This window comes from Xyrauchen texanus, chromosome 25 (assembly GCF_025860055.1).
Source record: "Xyrauchen texanus isolate HMW12.3.18 chromosome 25, RBS_HiC_50CHRs, whole genome shotgun sequence".
Lineage (NCBI taxonomy): Eukaryota > Metazoa > Chordata > Actinopteri > Cypriniformes > Catostomidae > Xyrauchen > Xyrauchen texanus.
Genome location: NC_068300.1, coordinates 30355393 through 30374370, shown reverse-complemented (window position 1 = coordinate 30374370; position 18978 = coordinate 30355393). Strand labels below are relative to the sequence as shown.

The window sequence follows — 18978 nt, the reverse complement described above, 5'->3', positions numbered from 1 at the left end:
CTGGACGTCATTACAGAGCTCTGAAAACCAGAACCATCAGGCACAGATAAAGTTTTTCCCCTCAGGCTATCCATCTCATGATCAGTTAAAACTGCCCCATTGAACAATAATTATGTGCAATACACAGCTTAGTCTATTTGTATTCATCCAATATACCATACATTGCCATACATTCCCTTGCATCTGTACACTATATAATATATTTGCATATATATATATATATATATAATTTTATTGTACTTATATTTCCTATTCACTTTTTACTTTTATTCAATTTTATTATTATTATCTCTGTCTTGTTGCTGTATTTTTTGTGCACTGGAAGCTTCTGTCACCCAGACAAATTTCTTGTATGTATAAGCATAATTGGCAATAGAGCTAATTCTGATTCTGAAATGAAGACGTCTCGTACAGGGCGCATATTGTTCATTTAAGCAGCTAAACTTCACGTGGGACCCAACCCCCCTGGTCAATAGGGTAAAATATCCTGCATATGCATATTGTGCTGTCCCCCCGGTCGGACAGCGAGTGTCCTGTATATGTATGTCCCTTATTACTCTCATTTAGGAAATTTGATGATTTTATAGTTACTGTAAGTTATAAACTCCCACATGAGTGTGGTTAAAATTCTGTATAATCAGCTCTAGAAAATGAAGTCTTGCTGTGTAATTTTGGCCGAAGGACACCTCCCATAATTTTTATATATAGAGCTTACTGAATGAGCTAATTGTTCCTAAACCAGAATATGCTGACTTGTTTTCTCCTATACAGTCTGTTGGCCAAAGTTTAGTTTCCATGGTGCTACTTCACTATGGTTTTGATGCAGAGATGTTATTGGTTGCTGTGGTAACCCTGTAAAAATTCCTTTGGGTTTTCCCCCTGAATTAAAACGGAGGTTTCCAACATGGTTTGGCAGAGTGCTGTTCACCATATTACACTCTGATGTCTAAAATACACATGTGAAAATCAAACAACCATCTTAAAGCCACTCAACAACTACTTTATCTTTCTTAACTTTAAAAATATCCTACTGAAATGTCAAGCAGTCCAACCCTATCGTTTCTTTAGTACGAAAGGCCAAGAGGAGTTTCTGGACGATTTGTCAGTAGCATAACTATTTACACACCAAAAATGCAACTTTTAAATTAGTTTGAGGTGAATTAGACAAATGGTAGTTTCAGAATAATGGGCCAAAAACTGCAGTTTACACTGTGAATTTGTTGTTATATATATAGTATAAGCATTCAGGCAGTAGTGTATACACTCTTGATCTGTACATAGCAGCAGCTTTAAGAATGGCTTAAACCATTTTATCAGTCTGCTTTAGAAGATGAATAAATTAATGCCCATCTTGATTACACAACAGTAAGCATACAGTATATGCTGAGCAGGACCAGGAAGGAGGAGTAGATCAGGTCTTATGAAAGCTGCACCTGTGAGGGATATCTGGAGGTAATCTCCTGTCCAGGGAGAGCAGACTTGAGGAATGGGAATTATGTGAGATTCAAAGGATCGTTCTTTACTTTCTCTCTTTATAGTCCCTGCTATGAATTCTTGCTCTAAAACACTGTCCTGCTTTTGTTTCTGTCTTTTTACAGCTGCTTATTATAGATACAAGTACACAGACAAGTCAAGTCTATAATGAGACTGTTAAAAATGGAGGTGACAAGCCTTATGAGCTATTGCTCATACTTAGGCTTAGATTTTTTCTCCCTATTGTTAAAGGGTTAGTTATAATTCAAATGTTTTTTTTTTTTTACCTTTAAATCGTTGTTTCTGGCCAGCATTGTATTGCTGTTTAAAATGACCTAACTCATTGACATTCATTCCTCTGTTACATACAAAGCCTGTGCATCGAACTTTTTGCATGAAGGCGATTATCATTACCATATCAATTACCATTGTGTTTATGTCACTGATATGTCAACTACTGGCAGAAAGCGTTTTTTTTAAGTAAATTACGTTTTAATGATAGATTCGTTTTTTACATAAACCTATCGATTTGCTTCAGAAGACATTAATTGATCGGCTGGAGTCGAGTGGATTACATTTATACTGCCTAAATATGCTTTTTGGACCATCAAATAGCCAGCAGTCTAATGGCACCTGTTTACTCGCAGGATGGACAAAAGGAGCTTAAATGTAGTGTTGGTTCGAGTCCACCTTAGTCGAGTCCGAGTCAAGTCCGAGTCTTTCATCAGTCGAGTTCGAGTTGAGTCAGAGTCCAAAAGGGGCCGAGTCGGACTCAAGACCGAGTCCATAACAGGCCGAGTCTGAATTAATCTGTTCATGAATCTGAATTAAAATTGTAATCATAAATTCAACATCAATATTTGAAGCTTATTTGAATCTTTACAACAAAGAGTTTGTCAAAATAAATGTAACAAAAACACCTCTGTTGCAGTTATTATTTACATTTTATGATTAGTATCCTACTGAACAAACTTCAAAGTGGTTTCAGAATGAAAGTATATGCTTTACGTGTACGAAGACAAAACTGTCCTTCAGCACACTTCTTGTTGCTTTCTGTTGACATTTTAATGATGTATTGCTTTTTCCCATCCACTCAAACATAGACTAAAGAAACTGAAAGCTGCATTAGTCATTATGACCAAGGTTATGTTTAGAATTTTAATTAAGTTTTTATTTCTACTTCATTTTCAATTTGTCAACACAATTTAATTTAGTTTTATTTAAAATGATCTCCATCTAAAGAAATAATAGTTTATACTGAGATTTGTTTCTAAAATGTATTTCTCTATCTGCTGACTGATTTGGGAAAATACATACAAATGAGTCAACACAGTAGAAATTAGCACTGGCTGAGAAGTTACGTCTCACGATTTGACTACAAATGCTACAGCTAAAAACACTGGAAAAGCCCACTGATAATATTACGTCCATGTTGTCATGGACATGATTTTCTCGTTAATTTTCAGGAAACTGCACAATGCATGGCAGTTCTGCATCCTGCTAGCATAACTAAATCCCTGATGCGTCAATGTGCGTATCGCAGCAGCTGCCGCAGAAGATAAAATAATAATAATTTTATTGTGCATGGTTGAATGAAAATCAGTCGCAAACAACTCCCCAGCATTGTCGCATTGAGTTTCGTACTAGAAGACACCACTCACATTTCTTTCAGAAAATCATAAGATCTTCATTACCAATCAGTTATTCCCATTTAAGGTCTCTAGGAGCTAATGAATGCAGTGACCACATTAAGAATTTAAAGGACATAAAAAGTAGATAGAGCATACAATATACCATATAAGGGTACATAAGTGCATTCCAAATGTACTGGGAAGCATACAAACAAATGTTAATGTGAAATAATGAGTCATGCCGTTTAGCAGATATGCAGAACCACCCAAGAATGATGGAGAAAACAGAGGATGTCCAATTATAGATTAAAAAGCATGACTAAAAACACAACATTCTAGCAAGGTCATGAGACTGTGTATAGAGATATATCATGTGTGAATGCACGGACGGATAATGACACAGCACGATTATCTTTGATTAAATACTGTATTGCTTAATTGATGTTTTGCTCAGATGCAGTGGCGACAATGGTCTTGTTTTGTGAAACTGTCTGGACAGAAAAAATATGGTGAGTGGGCAGCACAAAAGTAAGGCATTTAGCCTAAGCATGTGGTCTTAGCAAAGTTTTTCCACTATCTATTCATTCACCAAGGCATTGAAAAGGATACACATGTATAAGAGTACAAATAATTTTTGTATATATAGGCGATTTAAGTCCACTTTTGTATAATTTAATAACATGTTATAACTTTACACAGAAAAGGTTAGTAAGCAATTTTATCACACTAAAATCATGTAAACATGCATATTGTTTACTTCTTTTGGATATACTTTTGAAATATTGAGGATTTTATTGTTTACAGATTGGCCTCATTCACTTCCATTGTAAGTGCCTTACTGTAACCCCGATTTTTGCCTTTTTTAAAGAAAGGCAATATTTTGCCACAAATGCTGTCAATTGAGCTTATCTTAAATTGAACCCGGAATATTCCTTTCGTTGTCAAAATTAAATAGAAAAGCATATGACATGATATTTAAGGAAACATGACGAAATACACTTATTCAAAAGAAAATGGTAGTTAATTAAAAATGTACTTCTAGGTTTCTTCAAACTGTATTATAATTATTGAGCTTGCAGTTATATGCCTACATGCAAATTTTACCTTTAAATATTATTTAGCACAAATTCTTCACAGCAGAACCACTGAAAATAACTAGTGTTACCAAATGTTAATTAGAAGTGTTGAAAAGAAATTGTGAGCTTTTACAGCAATAGAAACATACACTTTCTCATACAAATATACACATTTTAATCTAAAATATTGATGCTGGAAAAAAGAGAAAAGTAAATTTCATGTCCATTTGTCATCAACCTATGTCGGCATTGGAAGACACTCTTGTGTTATAACTCAGTAACTTCATCTGGCTCGTTTTGGCTAAAGCGGAGCATTTTGCACTCCAACTCTACTTTTCCATCCACAAATGTCTGAATTGCCAACGTCATCTGCAAACCAACAGTCTATTCCTCTGAGTTGACTCCTTCAGCCTACTGTGACAAAGGAGGATTTGAGTGGAAACAGTGCCTCATGGTTAGCCGCAAATTCCCCATTTTACAGGCCCACAGTGGAACATTCTATACTTAGTCGCCGTAGGGTACACTGCTACTGGATCTTTTCATTTTCAAGGTAGTTCATGGGGTTCACCTGCCTAGATTTGCCTGAAATGGATACTAACAGGCCAAATATGTTAAAAATATACAATGAAGCTTTGCTTTTCGATGGGAGATACTCTTTAAATGCAGACTTACTGACTGCAGGACCACATGGTGTTAGAAATACCATCATGTTATGCAATAAAGTGACCCATAGTAGCAGAATATCATCACATCTCAAATAGAAAAATGGAAAAGTGTGTAATGGTTTTCAGTACAGTAAACTATTTAGCTACTTATGAGCAAAAAATATAGGAGCAGAGTTTATTGACAATCTCCAAACTGTGTGTGGTTGATCCATATTGAGGACAAAAATGTCATAGAATGTTTTTTTTTATCTGTGCTAGCAAGCTACCACCTAACAATCACACATAATTCCCTAGAAACCACCTAGCAACCATCCAAAACACCCTAGCAATTGAAAAGCAAAATGTTAAAAACCACTCAAACCATTGTAGCAACCTTTCAGCAATGCCCTGGCAATCACCCACAACATAATATCATTGTGGTAGTGAGTTTTGCCAAAGTGTTACTTCTATTTTCATACTAAAATAAAATAGGATAAAAATAGGATAAAATCCATTGATCCTGATTATAATCCTGTAGATCTTTTTACACATAACTTTTGTAGTTTCTATCTAAATGGCTGGCAACGCAACTAGAGAGTCTGTGAGACATCAGTTGTGTAGCAACCTTACTTCAGGGTTAAATTTAAACAAAAATACTTAACACACCTCAATTGTCTGCCAATTTTACTCTCAAAGTATACCATGGAAATCTGAACCAGCATTTAAAATGCTGAGAATCTCCAAGATTGAACTTTGTTTAGTCTGCTAACTTCTAGTTTCACTTCTAGATTTCTGATTCCCAAGAAAGATTACCTGTCAAGGGTTGGCTCAAAGAAGATAAGGGCCATCAATCATTTCTTTAAGCACCTGGATGAAAAATAGATCAAGATTTGTGTAAACAACCACAAAACACAGACATGTCAGGACAATGGAGTATTTACTATCACTGGAGTAGAGTTTGTGGGAGATGGGAGCACACGACCCCCTGTAATGTGAAGAGGGAGATTGTTTTAAAAACCCAACAGGATTATTGAAGCAGAATACAAGAGAACAATAGCACAGTAAACGGCATTTGAATTGTTATCACATAGTAAAATCAAATATGAAGGACTTTGATCTTGGGAACACTTTATTTGGAACCTAATTATCGCTGAAGATTGGCATTGAAACAGTGCATAGAGGACAGTGATTATATGATTATATGTAATAACAATTCATTTATGCTGTTGTTAGCATCGGCTCATGAGGTATTTGTCTTGTACTGTTATCTTCCATGAACAGCAGTGGTCTGGTTTGGGTTTAGACTGTGTTTTCCTTAGTTTCAGAGCTCTTGGATACCACTTTCCCATCCACCAGTGTCTGGGTGATGGTGGTTACTTTTATCTTACTCTGCTCTTCAGTCAGAAATCTGTAAAAAGATAAAATTAACATCAAGATGTGAGATACTTAAATACTAGAAATAATGGCAAAACCAATGCCAAAAATATTTCATTTAATTTAAAAGAGATGTTTGTGTACATTTTCTTGCAATCATGGCAACAGTAATTCATCAAATGATCATCTGTTCACTGTCGGTGCTACAGGACACGACGCAACACACCGTAATGGACCCTTACAGTGTAGAAAGTGTCACTAAAACTTATCCATCTATGGATTTTTATTATTAATTTATTTTACATTTTTTGGTTTAAGGTTTAGTGCATAAAAATTAAGCTGATGGAAATGCAAATTATCTATATCATTTCACAAGTGTCAATATAAGATTTTTCCATTTAACTTTAGCACATAAATCCTATGTGGACACACTTGGGCGCCTGCAGGATTTAATCTGATGGTAGTCTATACACAGAAATCTGCAAGGGCCTTAAAAAGAGATACAAAAAACACAGTGAAACGTGACGCAGTCGGTGTTGCCAACTAGCTTCAATGGAAAGTAGCTAAAGCCTGCTCGAAAAGTCGCTAAATGTCGCTAGTGTACTTCATATGCTAATTAACATATTTGTGACATCACCGCGTCTCATTTGCATTTTTGGATAGTGTCCGCCCTTTACATGTGTTTGCTTCTCTGTGCTTACCGTACATACTGTAATGCCCTATTAATTCCCTATATACAAATGTAGCAAAATATAAAGTTTGTTACGCGTTTGAATAAAATACAATGTACAGAGTTGTCTAAGTAAGTGTCTGAATTCAGACAGTTCAGAAACAGGAATGAACAACCGTCTAAAAATCTCCTGTGAATAAGTGCATGAAAATAACAAAAATAAACAGTGAAATTACACTCTTTAAAAGTAAAACTAAAGGGGAGCAAACAATACAGATTCTTGATTGTTCATTGAAAATGCTGTTTGCACATGCGCAACTCATTAACGTCTATGTCAGCTAAAGTGAGGTCAACTGATTGTGCTGCTCTGCCTTCTCGCCTGCTCACCTCTCTCTCTCTCTGTCAGTCTCACTGAACAAAGTAGACGCAGAGAGAGGGGTGCCGGAAAGCAAGACCACACGCTCACGGGGTAGTATGGGCGACTTTCTTCTACGGAAGTTGCTGAGGTTTGTCCAAAAAGTCGCTAGATTTGTCGCTAGCTTTTTTGAATAAAAGTCACTAAAGAGGTCAACACTGGATGCAGTTGTCAAAAGACATCCATCTAGTGAATGTTTAAAGAAAAATTATTAGGGTTGCCCATAAAATATGGGATAAAAAAAGATAAATATTAAAAGATAAAATTATGCGATTTGTCCTGTATTTAAGCTGGTCAGATGGCGTCGCGGTGAAATTGTTCCAGATTACCAATTTAACATTGATATAAATTGGAAAATTTTCCTATGGTGTTTAAGGGATGGCCAGAAAAGTCCACACATTGTGCTAAAACGTGTTAATACTGTGGAGGGTGTGGTAAGGGACCGTCTGAAAAGTCCACAAATGGTATTTAAACTTTTAGTTTTTTCAATACAAATTTTGAATAAGATCAAACAATGTATGAATACAAATAAACTAATAAAATAAATAAAAATCATAACATTTAAAGTTTAAGTGTCCCGTATTTTAAAACTTAAAATGTGGCAACCCTGAAAAGGATTGAAAAACTGCACGAGCGGACGCAAAAACACGTTCAGTTTGAACAGCCCCTTGTTCACTTGACACAGTTCACAAATTTCTCAAAGTCACCTCTCAAAAAGACAGACTTTTGTTTCAGTTGACTGTAAGTAAATTTACAATGTATCCAGTGCTGCTTGTGCTCTGTATTCGTAAATATTCACTGAAAATAACCGACTTTTCCAGAGCCGGTAAAGCATTCCGGAGCCGGTACAGATTATGTCGTCTTTTTCCAAAAATGGCATGTTAAACGGTTATATTAATCCCATGCTGGTAAAAACATAAATAAAAAAACACAGTGACCTGCACTGTCCAGACTTTAAGCCTTATTATAAGTTCTGTAAGTGTCTGAAGTGGATGCTGGCCAATGAGAAGACACCAGAATTTGTTTTTGCAAAAGCAGACATGAGTATTCAAAACAGAAAAAAAATATACAAATAAAATTCAGCACCATGGGGATTAAACAAAAGTGCCAAAAACATTATATTTGTTACAGATAAAAATAGACATAAGAGAAAAGGGATATGGAAGGATTAATGAACTTAAATGAAGAAATTTAAATATAATTGTTTTTTACAACTTGGTTACTGATAAGAAGGTGAAAGAAATGCTTTTGACGTGATACGATGAGATGCTACGCTCGCATCTGGTGGAGACAGTGTATTAGGTGGGCTGGAATGAGGAATGACAAGGTATTTATATATATATATATATATATATATATATATATATATATAATTTCTTTTTTCCAGTAAAATTCCACTTAAAACTACCCAAACACACATGAAGACCATAGCCTCTTATTAGAAAACAGCAAAAGCCTGTCTGATGAAAATGGTGGACGGAAACAGTTGCTAAGGTAGGACTGGTCATTAAAATTTTAGGAGGGCCTTAGCAAAGGGTCAATTGCTCTGGGCAAATTGTGTTCAGCAAAAATTGTTGGCACTGTTATTTCATTTGCATTATTCCTATTGTGAATCAGGTGCTAAAACAATGTAGACAGTGTGTGCAAATAAAAAACTATATCAGCAGGAGTAATTTTTTCTTATGGAAATACCGCCAAATGTTTTACCACTCACTGAATGTCTTATCCTTCCAAGAGTCTCCTATAGGTGGCTATTTCAGCCTCCAGCTTCATCTTGATGTTTAACAGGGCCTGATAGTCCTGATTTTGACTTTGAATGTCCTCGCGCAGCTGTCTAAGTTCGGACTCTCTCATTACAATGATAGCATTGTACTGCTCCAACTGCATGCCATATCGCAGACCCGTTTCCCGAATGGCTTCTTCAAGAGATGCTCTCTGTATAGAAGGGCAAGGAAAATGAGCTTATACGTAATATGTTCAAATGTTGTGAAGTAGTGATTGTACCATAAGAAAGAAAAACCACAAATGATCTATTTACTGTATGTCAACAATCTTCTCTTTTGAGTCTAGTTTTATTTGTCCTAAGGAATTGAATTTGAAGCATTTATTCTAGCTTTATAAGGGCAACCCTAACATTCACATTTTCCTCTGAGTTTTTTGTTTAATGTTCAGACAGAATCTCTTACAGTTCCAGTCACAGACTGCAGCTCTATCTCCAGTGACTGCATCGTCCTGCGGCTCTCGCTGACATGTGTGTTGGCTTCCTTCAATGCTGAAGTGTTCTCAATAACTTGAACCTGCACCTCCGTGATCTATACAGACAGACAAACAAACAAACAAACAAACAAACTAAAAAAACATGTTCTTCTCTGTAGTCCTTAAAACACTGAATTAAAATGTAATGATGTCCCACTTTTGATTCATGCCAGGCCTTGAGCTCCTCCTGGTTCTTCAGGGTGATCTTTTCATACTTGGCTCTCATCTCCTCCATAACTGCAGACAGATCGTGTCCCTTCGGAGCATCAACATCCACCTGCACCCCTGTCTGGGTGATCTGATTATGCAATTCTAACACTTCCTGAAAAATATCAGATGTGGGGTTCCACAAGGTTATACATATTTGGGCTCTCTTTTCTTTGTTACAACACACTCTTCAAGCATATTAGCATAAAACTTTAGTCATTTAAAAATGTAAAATACACTTTTTTTATCCATATTTGGTTGAATCTAATGTATATACCAGTTGGTGATTTTTATTCAGATTGATGAGCTCCCCTGTCAGTACTTCAACTTCATTTTCAAAATGCAGTCGTGCCAAATTGGTGTCATCCAGCATTTTTCTCAGTGCATGAATGTCTGCTTCAACACTTTGTTTTTGTTGAAGTTCATGTTCAAACCTACAGACACATTACACAAATGGGAATTAAACCTGAATGCAAAGTTGCAATAATAACTGAACATTTGAGAAGCTTCTTATCTCTCTACATCATGCATGCAAATTATTTACTTTTATACAAATTAAATGTTTTTAAAGACACCATGAAATAGATTGATTGACACTGTGTTTACATTTTTTCTATTGAAATAGGGAATTTGGGTGGGACCTATCATTTTATTGTGAGATTATGTCACAGCTGGCAAATCCATGATTGCTACTTACTATTAGTTGTAAGTAGTTACAGGATGAGGTAACATTCGCTTTCTAGTGAGCTTTTTATTGGACTAAAATATTATACAATGTAAAAATAAATGCCCGTGCATACAGGGCATCACTATTTTTGGTCTGTTTTCCTGGAAGAGAAAGACTGTACATTTTAAAAGTGTATGTCTGCTAAAGTTTTGTTTTCTCACCATACAAACTCTTGCATGTATAGTGTGCTCGCATGTCGATAGCCTCAAAGCTCAAAGACATGGAATAAAAGCCACTAAACATTTCTTTAATACATGCTTACTTAAGCTTGTAGTCCTCAGCAGCCAGCTTGGTATTGTCCATTTGAAGAGCCACTTTTGCACAATTTAAGGTCATCTCAAGGATCTAAATGGATATACAATGAAACATGGATCAAGGTTGAAATTTTGTTATCCAAGGCTACTATACTGTAGGTACACTGTCCTTGGAGAATCCAGCATTTACTGTGAGTGCCTTACTCAAGGTCATGTTCAGTGTCCAGTTTCTAAATGAGGAAGTTAACATGTAACCCCTACGTTATACTACTCCACACTATGGTAATACAAATGTTAATCCCTGATTAAAATCAGAAACAAAAATATTACTTTTTCAAGGTAGTATGAGACATGAAACACATGTTATGGAGGGATCATTTCAGCATTGGTAGGGCTCATTTACACCATCTCTAAAATCCCCATTCAACCTCTTACAGAAGACAAACTGAACAGTAAGAGTAGAGTATTTCAGAGGAGAGAACAATCAATTACCTCTTTGCGTAGTTTATCAAGGGTGACTTGGTAGTGACTATAGTCCTGAGCGTCTGGACCTTTTTCCTGTAGAAACTGGTAAATGTTCAACTCCAGCTCACTATTGGTCTTCTCCAAGCTCCTGACCGTCTCTAGATAGGTGGCGAGTCGGTTATTTAGTATTTGCATGGTATTTTTTTCATTTCCAACTCCAATCTCCATTTGTGCAGAGGTAGATCCGAGGAATTCCTTAGAATAGAATCCCCCTTTCCCAGCACTAGTGTAAAATGTTGGTTTTAAGAGGCTTCGATCATCTGAGTATGTTCTAAATATTCTCTTGTTATGAGCACTGAAGTTCTGCATTTTTGTTCTTTAGAAGATAGATATTGTGCAAAGAAGAGCAGGTCCGACTAGTGATCCTGAAATGTACGAGATTATTATGGTACACAAGTACAGATATCTTTGCACCAAGGCCACTATTGGATCATCCACATTTATATTATCTTTATACTTTGGACTTTCACCCTACACCCACTGGTTACTATATTGTCAGAGTATTAACCTCCTAGCATTTTATGTCACCATCTATAGTGTTCACATGATCAGAAATAAAACAGAAACAAAATGATATTTCTCATTTAAATCTAATGTTGAAAAGCCTTTCTCAAGTACCTATCTTTCCCTTCAGGGCTTGTCATTGAGTTGATTCTAAATATATATATATATACATGGTTTAACTTTTTTTGGTAACAATTTACAATATGGTTTTATATGTTAACATCTGTTAAAAACATTAGTTAACATGAAATAACAATGAACTGTACTTTTACAGCATTTATTAATCTTGGTTAATGTTAATTTCAAGTAATACATTTTTTTAAATCTAAAGTTGTATATGTTAACAATAGTTAATGCACAATGAACTAACATGAACTAACAAAATACACTAACAACTGTATTTTTATTAACTAGCATTAACAAAGATTAACATTGTTCATTGTTAGTTCATGATACCTTAACGAATGTTAACAAATGGAACCTTATTATAAAGTGTTACCACTTTTATTTGAATTTGAAAATGAAGAATAATGGCACTTGAGACTCATCTTTCATTGGTCAGAATGTCGTACGCCCGGTCCCCAATCGGCCTGATGTGGCGCGCGAGGGATAAAGGTGGCCGGTGACGACAGTTCGGGAGAGAGAGAATTACGGGCCTGTCAGTCATGTGTGTGTGTTTATGTTTGTGCTTTTCCCCACCGTCCGCGAGGGCATGAGGGAAGTAACTCCCCGATCGCCTGGAGCGGTATGGCCTCTGCCAGGGGCGGAGGAATGTCCCCAGGTGCCGCCAGAAAAGCGGAGGGGCGTTCTGTCCACTGGGGGTCGGAGGTTTGACTCGCCCAGAGAGGAGCGGCTGTCGTCCGCCGGAGAGTGTGGCGGAGTGTTCGAGGACCACGTGACGGTACATCAGAGAACCAGCTTCTTCTCTCTCTCTCTTCTCGCCCGGTCCTCAATCGGCCTGATGGGGCGCGCGAGGGATAAAAGTGGGCGGTGACGACGGTTCGGGAGAGAGAGAATTACGGGCATGTCCGTCGTGTGTGTGTGTTTATGTTTGTGCTTTTGTTTTGAGTTTAATTCAATTATTATTTATATTGACGAGCCGGTTCTCGCCTCCTCCTTGCCCATCTTAACCCCCTTACAGTCAGGTTGATGGAAAAAAGTTTCTAATGTCATTCAGCCCCTGATACTTGGAGTCTAAATGCCAAGTTTCTTTTTGACTGTTTATTTTACATTGTTTCCACTGTATGAAATAACACTTTTCAGAAACATGCATTTGCTTGAATAACCTTTTGAATTCCCTCACTTGCATTGATATTTACTCATTTACAGGTTTAATATTTCTGAATTAATAACAGAAACAGATGGCAAAGATTTGTTAATAGTGTCTGCTTTTATTGACATGGACAAGTGGGAGTGTACAACACAACATGGAAACAAAGTGGGACAACATGGTGATCGTAAACAGTCATTTTCATTACAAAAATATGTAATAAAGTTTCAGTTTGACCTTAAAGCTTTTTGGCTATAGTTATTACATGTGAGATTTATAGTTTTAAATAATTTGGAAATGTAGCATGTTAAATGCATTGCATGTTTGCTAAGACTAAGACTTTACTTAACTTGATAAGTCCAAACTGTCTTTGGATAATTTTAGCATTGGCCCATAAGGTGTCTGTATTGTGTTGCTGTGGGCAATCTGAAATCTGGTGTTCAGAGTTTCCTCTCCTTGGTCTCTGTGCTTGAAGACACCACCTTCCCATCCACCAATGTCTGTGTGACTGTCATGACTTTCACCTTCTTTTGCTCCTCAAGAGCATCCAGAAGCCTAAGCAAGAAAAAATATAGACACTTAAAACTACACAAACATGATTTCACAAGTTTTTGCATTACAGAATTAGCCGGAGTGCAATTTATATCTCAACACAAGTATCTGTTGCATTCTCAGCATTGTCACAAGGGAAGCTTTATGGAAAAATAGTATAAACTTCTTGTACTGTCAGTTCTCTATTTAAGGTCAACTATCTGTCATTGTTGAGCAACAGCTTGAAGATAATCTTGCTCAGCAAGATAGATCATTTAAGTATGTTTATGTCTAGCAACATGAAAAATAATACATCTGGTTTAATGGCACCAGCATTTGACAGTGACTCTATCGCCCCCTTAAGTACTGATGTTTGTTCCTGCCTGCCCCGGTAATGCAAGAATGCACAATAAGTTTGTTCAGTCATAACATGTGATTGCAATCCATTGGCCAAGCATTCATATTTGCATTAAAGTACTTGCATAAATTGTGTTTCTGTGTAAAGCCTGTTAAAGAGTTGAGTTGTTCATGTGTACACAAGGTAAGAACAATACTTACTTAAAGTCTCCACCATCCAGAAGCCTCCTGTAGGTTGCGATTTCTGCCTCCAACTTCATCTTGATGTTCAGCAGAGCCTCGTACTCCTGTGTCTGTTGCTGGATGTTGTTGCGCAGCTGAGTGAGCTCAGACTCCAGCTGCATGATAACGGCATTTAGGCTCTCGATCTCCATGTTGTAGCGCATTTCTGTGTCCCGCAATGTGGCCTCCAGTGATCCTTTCTGTGGAATGGAACAGAGAGAACCTGAGAGTTAGGATAGGGGAAGTTCAACCAAAGTTCAACCAAAAAAAGGCTTGAGACCAACTCAAGCTACAATACTTGAGAGAGGGAATACAGCACGTTTCACTTTAATAATAAACTTGTTTTACAACGTTTATACAGTGATTGGAAAGACAAGTGCTAAAGAGAGGGAAACTGGTAAATGCTGCCACGGCTACCAGAAGACCAACTCACCATGTTCCTCTGTGACTCCAACTCAATTTCCAGTGTCTGGATTTGTCTGCGAAGGTCATTGACTTCTGTACGAGCACCCTGGAGGGCCTCTGTGCTCTGTGAGACTTGTACCTGAATCTCTGTGATCTAGAGACAGCACAGAATTGTGCATTAGCTGCAGAATAGATGGACTGGCATGCAAAAATCTTTAACAAGAGGAGTGACTTGATTGACCTTGTAGACTTCCAACTTGTAGTCATATGTATTGTGTGGGCAAAATTACTTATTGAATATACCTGTGATTCGTGCCAGGCCTTGAGCTCCTCTTGGTTCTTGAGGGCCATCTTCTCATACTTGGCTCTCATCTCCCCCATGATCTGGGCAAGGTCATGTCCCTTGGGAGCATCAACGTCCACCTGCACTCCTGAATGGGAGATCTGGTTACGAAGCTCCATCACCTCCTGTTGGATGGGGAGACCATAAAATGTGTTATAAAGGAGCTCCCAAGGAATGGATTATGCAGTAGACAAACATTTCCAGATGTGTTGGTTTACTCACATTTTCGTGGTTCTTCTTCAGGAAGATGAGCTCCTCCCTGAGGGCCTCAATCTCGCTTTCAAGGTTCAGCCGGTTCATGTTGGTGTCATCAATGACCTTTCTCAGGCCAGCAATGTCGGCCTCCACACTCTGGCGGATGGAAAGCTCAGATTCATACCTGCAGACACAAGAAAGGCCAATGGGTCACTATTGCCGTCCAAACTATGAAAGTTTACAGGTAAAAATGGGATTGAATTTGTTATACTTTAATTACAATCTTGTTACTCACTTCACTCTGAAATCATCAGCGGCCAGGCGGGCATTATCAATCTGAAGCACAATGCGGGCATTGTCCACGGTGGCATCAAATATCTAAAGAACCAAATAGAAATGATGATTAATACTTGGAATCAGTCAACAGGGTCATAGCAAAGACACTAGAATATTCACTTGTGAGTAGACCCTCTTCACTTTGCACAGACCTTCAGACTGTTCTGATAGATCTATCCATCCATCCATTCATCCATCCATCCATCCATCTATCTTGCTGGTTGTTTGTCTTAATGTAATTTCTGTATAACCATAAATCTTGTTTACTCTTGGTAGTTCAGCCAACATCAAAGGTTGTCTTGACAAACTAAACACATCTTGTTTGCAGTTGTGACACATACATCTTGATTTAATGATTAAATAATGAAATGATTGATTTGAAAAAATTTATAATTTGCAGGTTTTATTGCTACATGACTTTCATAATTTTTTGTTTTTTGTGTTTGTTTTTGTTTTTTTTTTCCTGGAGCAACGGTGCCATCTTGCAAATTGGTTTAGTTAGATAAGAGGTACTGGAGGGCAAAGTCAGTTTAATAGATAATGGGATAAACATTAAAAGAGAGCTGTTGGAAAACATTGGAAAAACCATATGGCATCTGTTTGAGGGCAGTAAATGATTTTGTGTAGGACATGAGTTGAGTTGGACATCCTGCTATAGCAGCCTAATATATTTTGCTTTGTAAATGATTTACATGTTTGCAAGCCAGCACATCCTAGTATAAGGGTGGAGGCCTGTAATATTTTAACACTAGTCAGCTCCATGTATTTCAATATACTAAGGGGCATTGGTTATGATCTACAGTACACTTACAATAGTCCTCATTTATAGTATGTTTGATTTGGGGAAATATATTGACATGCGTTTTATTTATTCAACACGTTAAAGTTTATTTCATTGTAACATTTTATTTTTCTGGTTGTACACTTCTCTGAACTTTGTGTAATAATATATTTCCTGGGGACTCTTACAGTGCCAAATGTTATCTACCCTTTCATCAGGCTAATCTCATGGCTAATCCTGTTTACTTATGTGGCTTTAAGAAATACAGATCATTGGGAGTTTAATTATTTTAATATACTCTACCTGTCAAATTACTGCACAAAGAGTGATGCATGGTACTCAATCATTCTGATAACACTGCTAGTTTATCAGTGACCTGTTAGCTTTTCATATTAGCTGCAAGATACAGCTGGTGTGAAACCGACTCTCTGTTATCAGTGTTTTATTATTAACCATATCTACATTATCAATTCAAACTGACAGTCTATAAAGGCAAATTACATCTACCTGTGTATGTATACAGATAATATGAATGATGCTGACAATGGATCATTTGTGGCTTACTGTTGGTAGTTCAGAAAATCTTTGTGACATCTGGTTGTATTTTGCACTGGCTGAACTCAATCTAAACTCCCTAGACTTTTTCATTTTCATAGTCACACAGTGACTAAAATATCTCGATCCCAGAATTTCCAGTCACAGCGAATAAACAAACGTCTGGATGTGTAACAGGACAAGAAGAAATACAGGATGGAAAAGTTTATTCACCGGATCACCGGCTGTAAGCAAGAATTTTGACTGCAGTCCAACTGAGACAAAAAAAAAAAATTCCATGGGACACCCCTCCCCCAATGTCTCCCTCTTTATAGTTTCACCCTTGGTTTTTTTGTTGGTTCTCTGCCTATCAGCGCTGGCCATCAGTAAACTCTAATCAGCTCTAACGTACAACCAATCTAAATCAAACTAACAAAGGAAAAAGAAAAGTCTCTGTTTTGTTTCTTTCTACCTTGGAAGCCAATAAATGTCCTCAATAATGTGAATAAATGGTGAACAGCACAATTATTGTCACATTAACTTCTTTATGGATTCAATACATTTTCTGCCACACAAAGTCCTCTGTACCCTCATTCCCTTCATTCAAACTCACCTTCTTGCGCAGTTCATCAACGATGAGCTGATAACGGCTGTAGTCGTTTACATCAGGGCCTCTCTTCTCTAGGGCCTCTCTGATTTTCAGCTCCAGCTTGCTGTTGGCCTGCTCCAGGGTCCTGACTTTCTCCAGGTAGGAGGCCAGACGGTCATTCAAGTTCTGCATGGCCATCTTCTCATTGCCCGTGATCTCACCAGTGGCTCCGGTGGCACTTACATGGAAGGAGCTAGACATGGAGGGCAATCCTACTCCACTGCGGACTCCTGAGTAGGAGGCAGAGGAGATACGGGTCCCCTGACCCCCGGCACCTCCATAGGTGCTTGCAGCGCGGTAAGTTGGCATGCTGCTGGTGGCGGTGCGCTTGATGGACATTTGGGACACCGGCACCTGAGAGCTGGAGGAACGCATGCTGTAGCTTGTTCTCATACTCATGATTGCTGAAGTGTGTGAGCAGATGAATGAATGAAGGCCTGGAGAGAGGTAAAGCACAGTGACACAGCCAGAAGAGAGCACAGGGCAGGGAGGGAGAGATACTCTCTGGCTTTATGAACAAAAAGTCCTCAGGAGTCCCGCCCTCAAGCCCCTCCTCACAGCCAATCACATTCCTCCATGACTAGAGTCTGTGGTTGTGTGGGCTCCTTGTCTGGAATCCTTTAGAAACACTATTATTACAAGTGGCTGCATTTTTTTCCTTTCTGAAATCAGAGTGAAATGCATTTAACATCTGGTTTTTTAGAGGTCTTTGAAAAAAGAATGAGTTATAGTTACAAAATCTAATTTAATTTAATGTTAAAGGAAAATCTTGTTTGACTGATATGCTTAATTAAAAATATTATTTTTACATTTATTATTAGATAATTTGTAAGGTTTTTGTAATGTGTATGTGTGTGTGTGTGTGTGTGTGTGTGTGTGTGTGTGTGTGTGTGTGTGTGTGTGTGTAAAAAATATTTAAATTGATGACTTGGACCAAATAATAAAGAAAAGCAGCCAATAAGTGCCCGACATATAGATGGAAACATAATTCCCATAGTTCCATTTCTGTTATTCCATAGTTTTGATGACTTTACTATTATTCTAATATATATATATATATATATATATATATATATATATATATATATATATATATATATATATATATAAAATAAAGAATGAGTAAGTGTTTCAAAACTTTTGACCGGTAGTGTGTATATATATATATATATATATATATATATATATATATATATATATATATATATATATATATATATATATATATATATATATATTACATAGTTTTGCAATCTATCAATGATTTCACACCGGATGAACAGTACTTTGAAGTTGCGACAAGCCATGTATGCTCTCATCTTTCTCTGTTAACCATTATTCTTGAAAAACTGTAAAAAAAACTGCAAAGAGAAAATAGGATTAGCTTCAGGTTATGATATTGGATATCTGAAAGGGTTTTCCTGACAGCCACGCCTGTTAAAGGATGTGAATACATGTGATAGTGAACAAAAGAACAATTAGTCTGTTTCCTGAGTACTGGTACACACACAAGTAGAGACAAAGATCTAAAGCTAATCACAGAAACCTATCTAGACCCCCTTGTGGTTTAAAACACATTTCACACACCCAGATTACACC

The 18978-nt window shown here is 37.2% G+C and overlaps 2 protein-coding genes across 2 annotated transcripts; both read right to left on the bottom strand.

Moving 5' to 3' along the window:
• Nucleotides 1-3628: 3628 nt before the first annotated feature.
• Nucleotides 3629-11650, bottom strand: krt18a.2 (keratin 18a, tandem duplicate 2). Its single transcript, XM_052091290.1, has 7 exons — nucleotides 11220-11650; nucleotides 10736-10818; nucleotides 10024-10180; nucleotides 9697-9861; nucleotides 9470-9595; nucleotides 8998-9218; nucleotides 3629-6232 (listed from the first exon to the last, which is right to left on the bottom strand). The coding sequence occupies exons 1-6, from the start codon at nucleotides 11559-11561 to the stop codon at nucleotides 9006-9008; spliced, it is 1086 nt and encodes a 361-aa protein (XP_051947250.1). The 5' UTR covers nucleotides 11562-11650; the 3' UTR covers nucleotides 3629-6232; nucleotides 8998-9005.
• Nucleotides 11651-13127: 1477 nt separating this feature from the next.
• Nucleotides 13128-17866, bottom strand: LOC127618693 (keratin, type I cytoskeletal 18-like). The gene is made up of 7 exons (XM_052091289.1): nucleotides 17344-17866; nucleotides 15375-15457; nucleotides 15107-15263; nucleotides 14845-15009; nucleotides 14570-14695; nucleotides 14116-14336; nucleotides 13128-13581 (listed from the first exon to the last, which is right to left on the bottom strand). The coding sequence occupies exons 1-7, from the start codon at nucleotides 17776-17778 to the stop codon at nucleotides 13467-13469; spliced, it is 1302 nt and encodes a 433-aa protein (XP_051947249.1). The 5' UTR covers nucleotides 17779-17866; the 3' UTR covers nucleotides 13128-13466.
• Between the last annotated feature and the right edge of the window lie 1112 nt (nucleotides 17867-18978).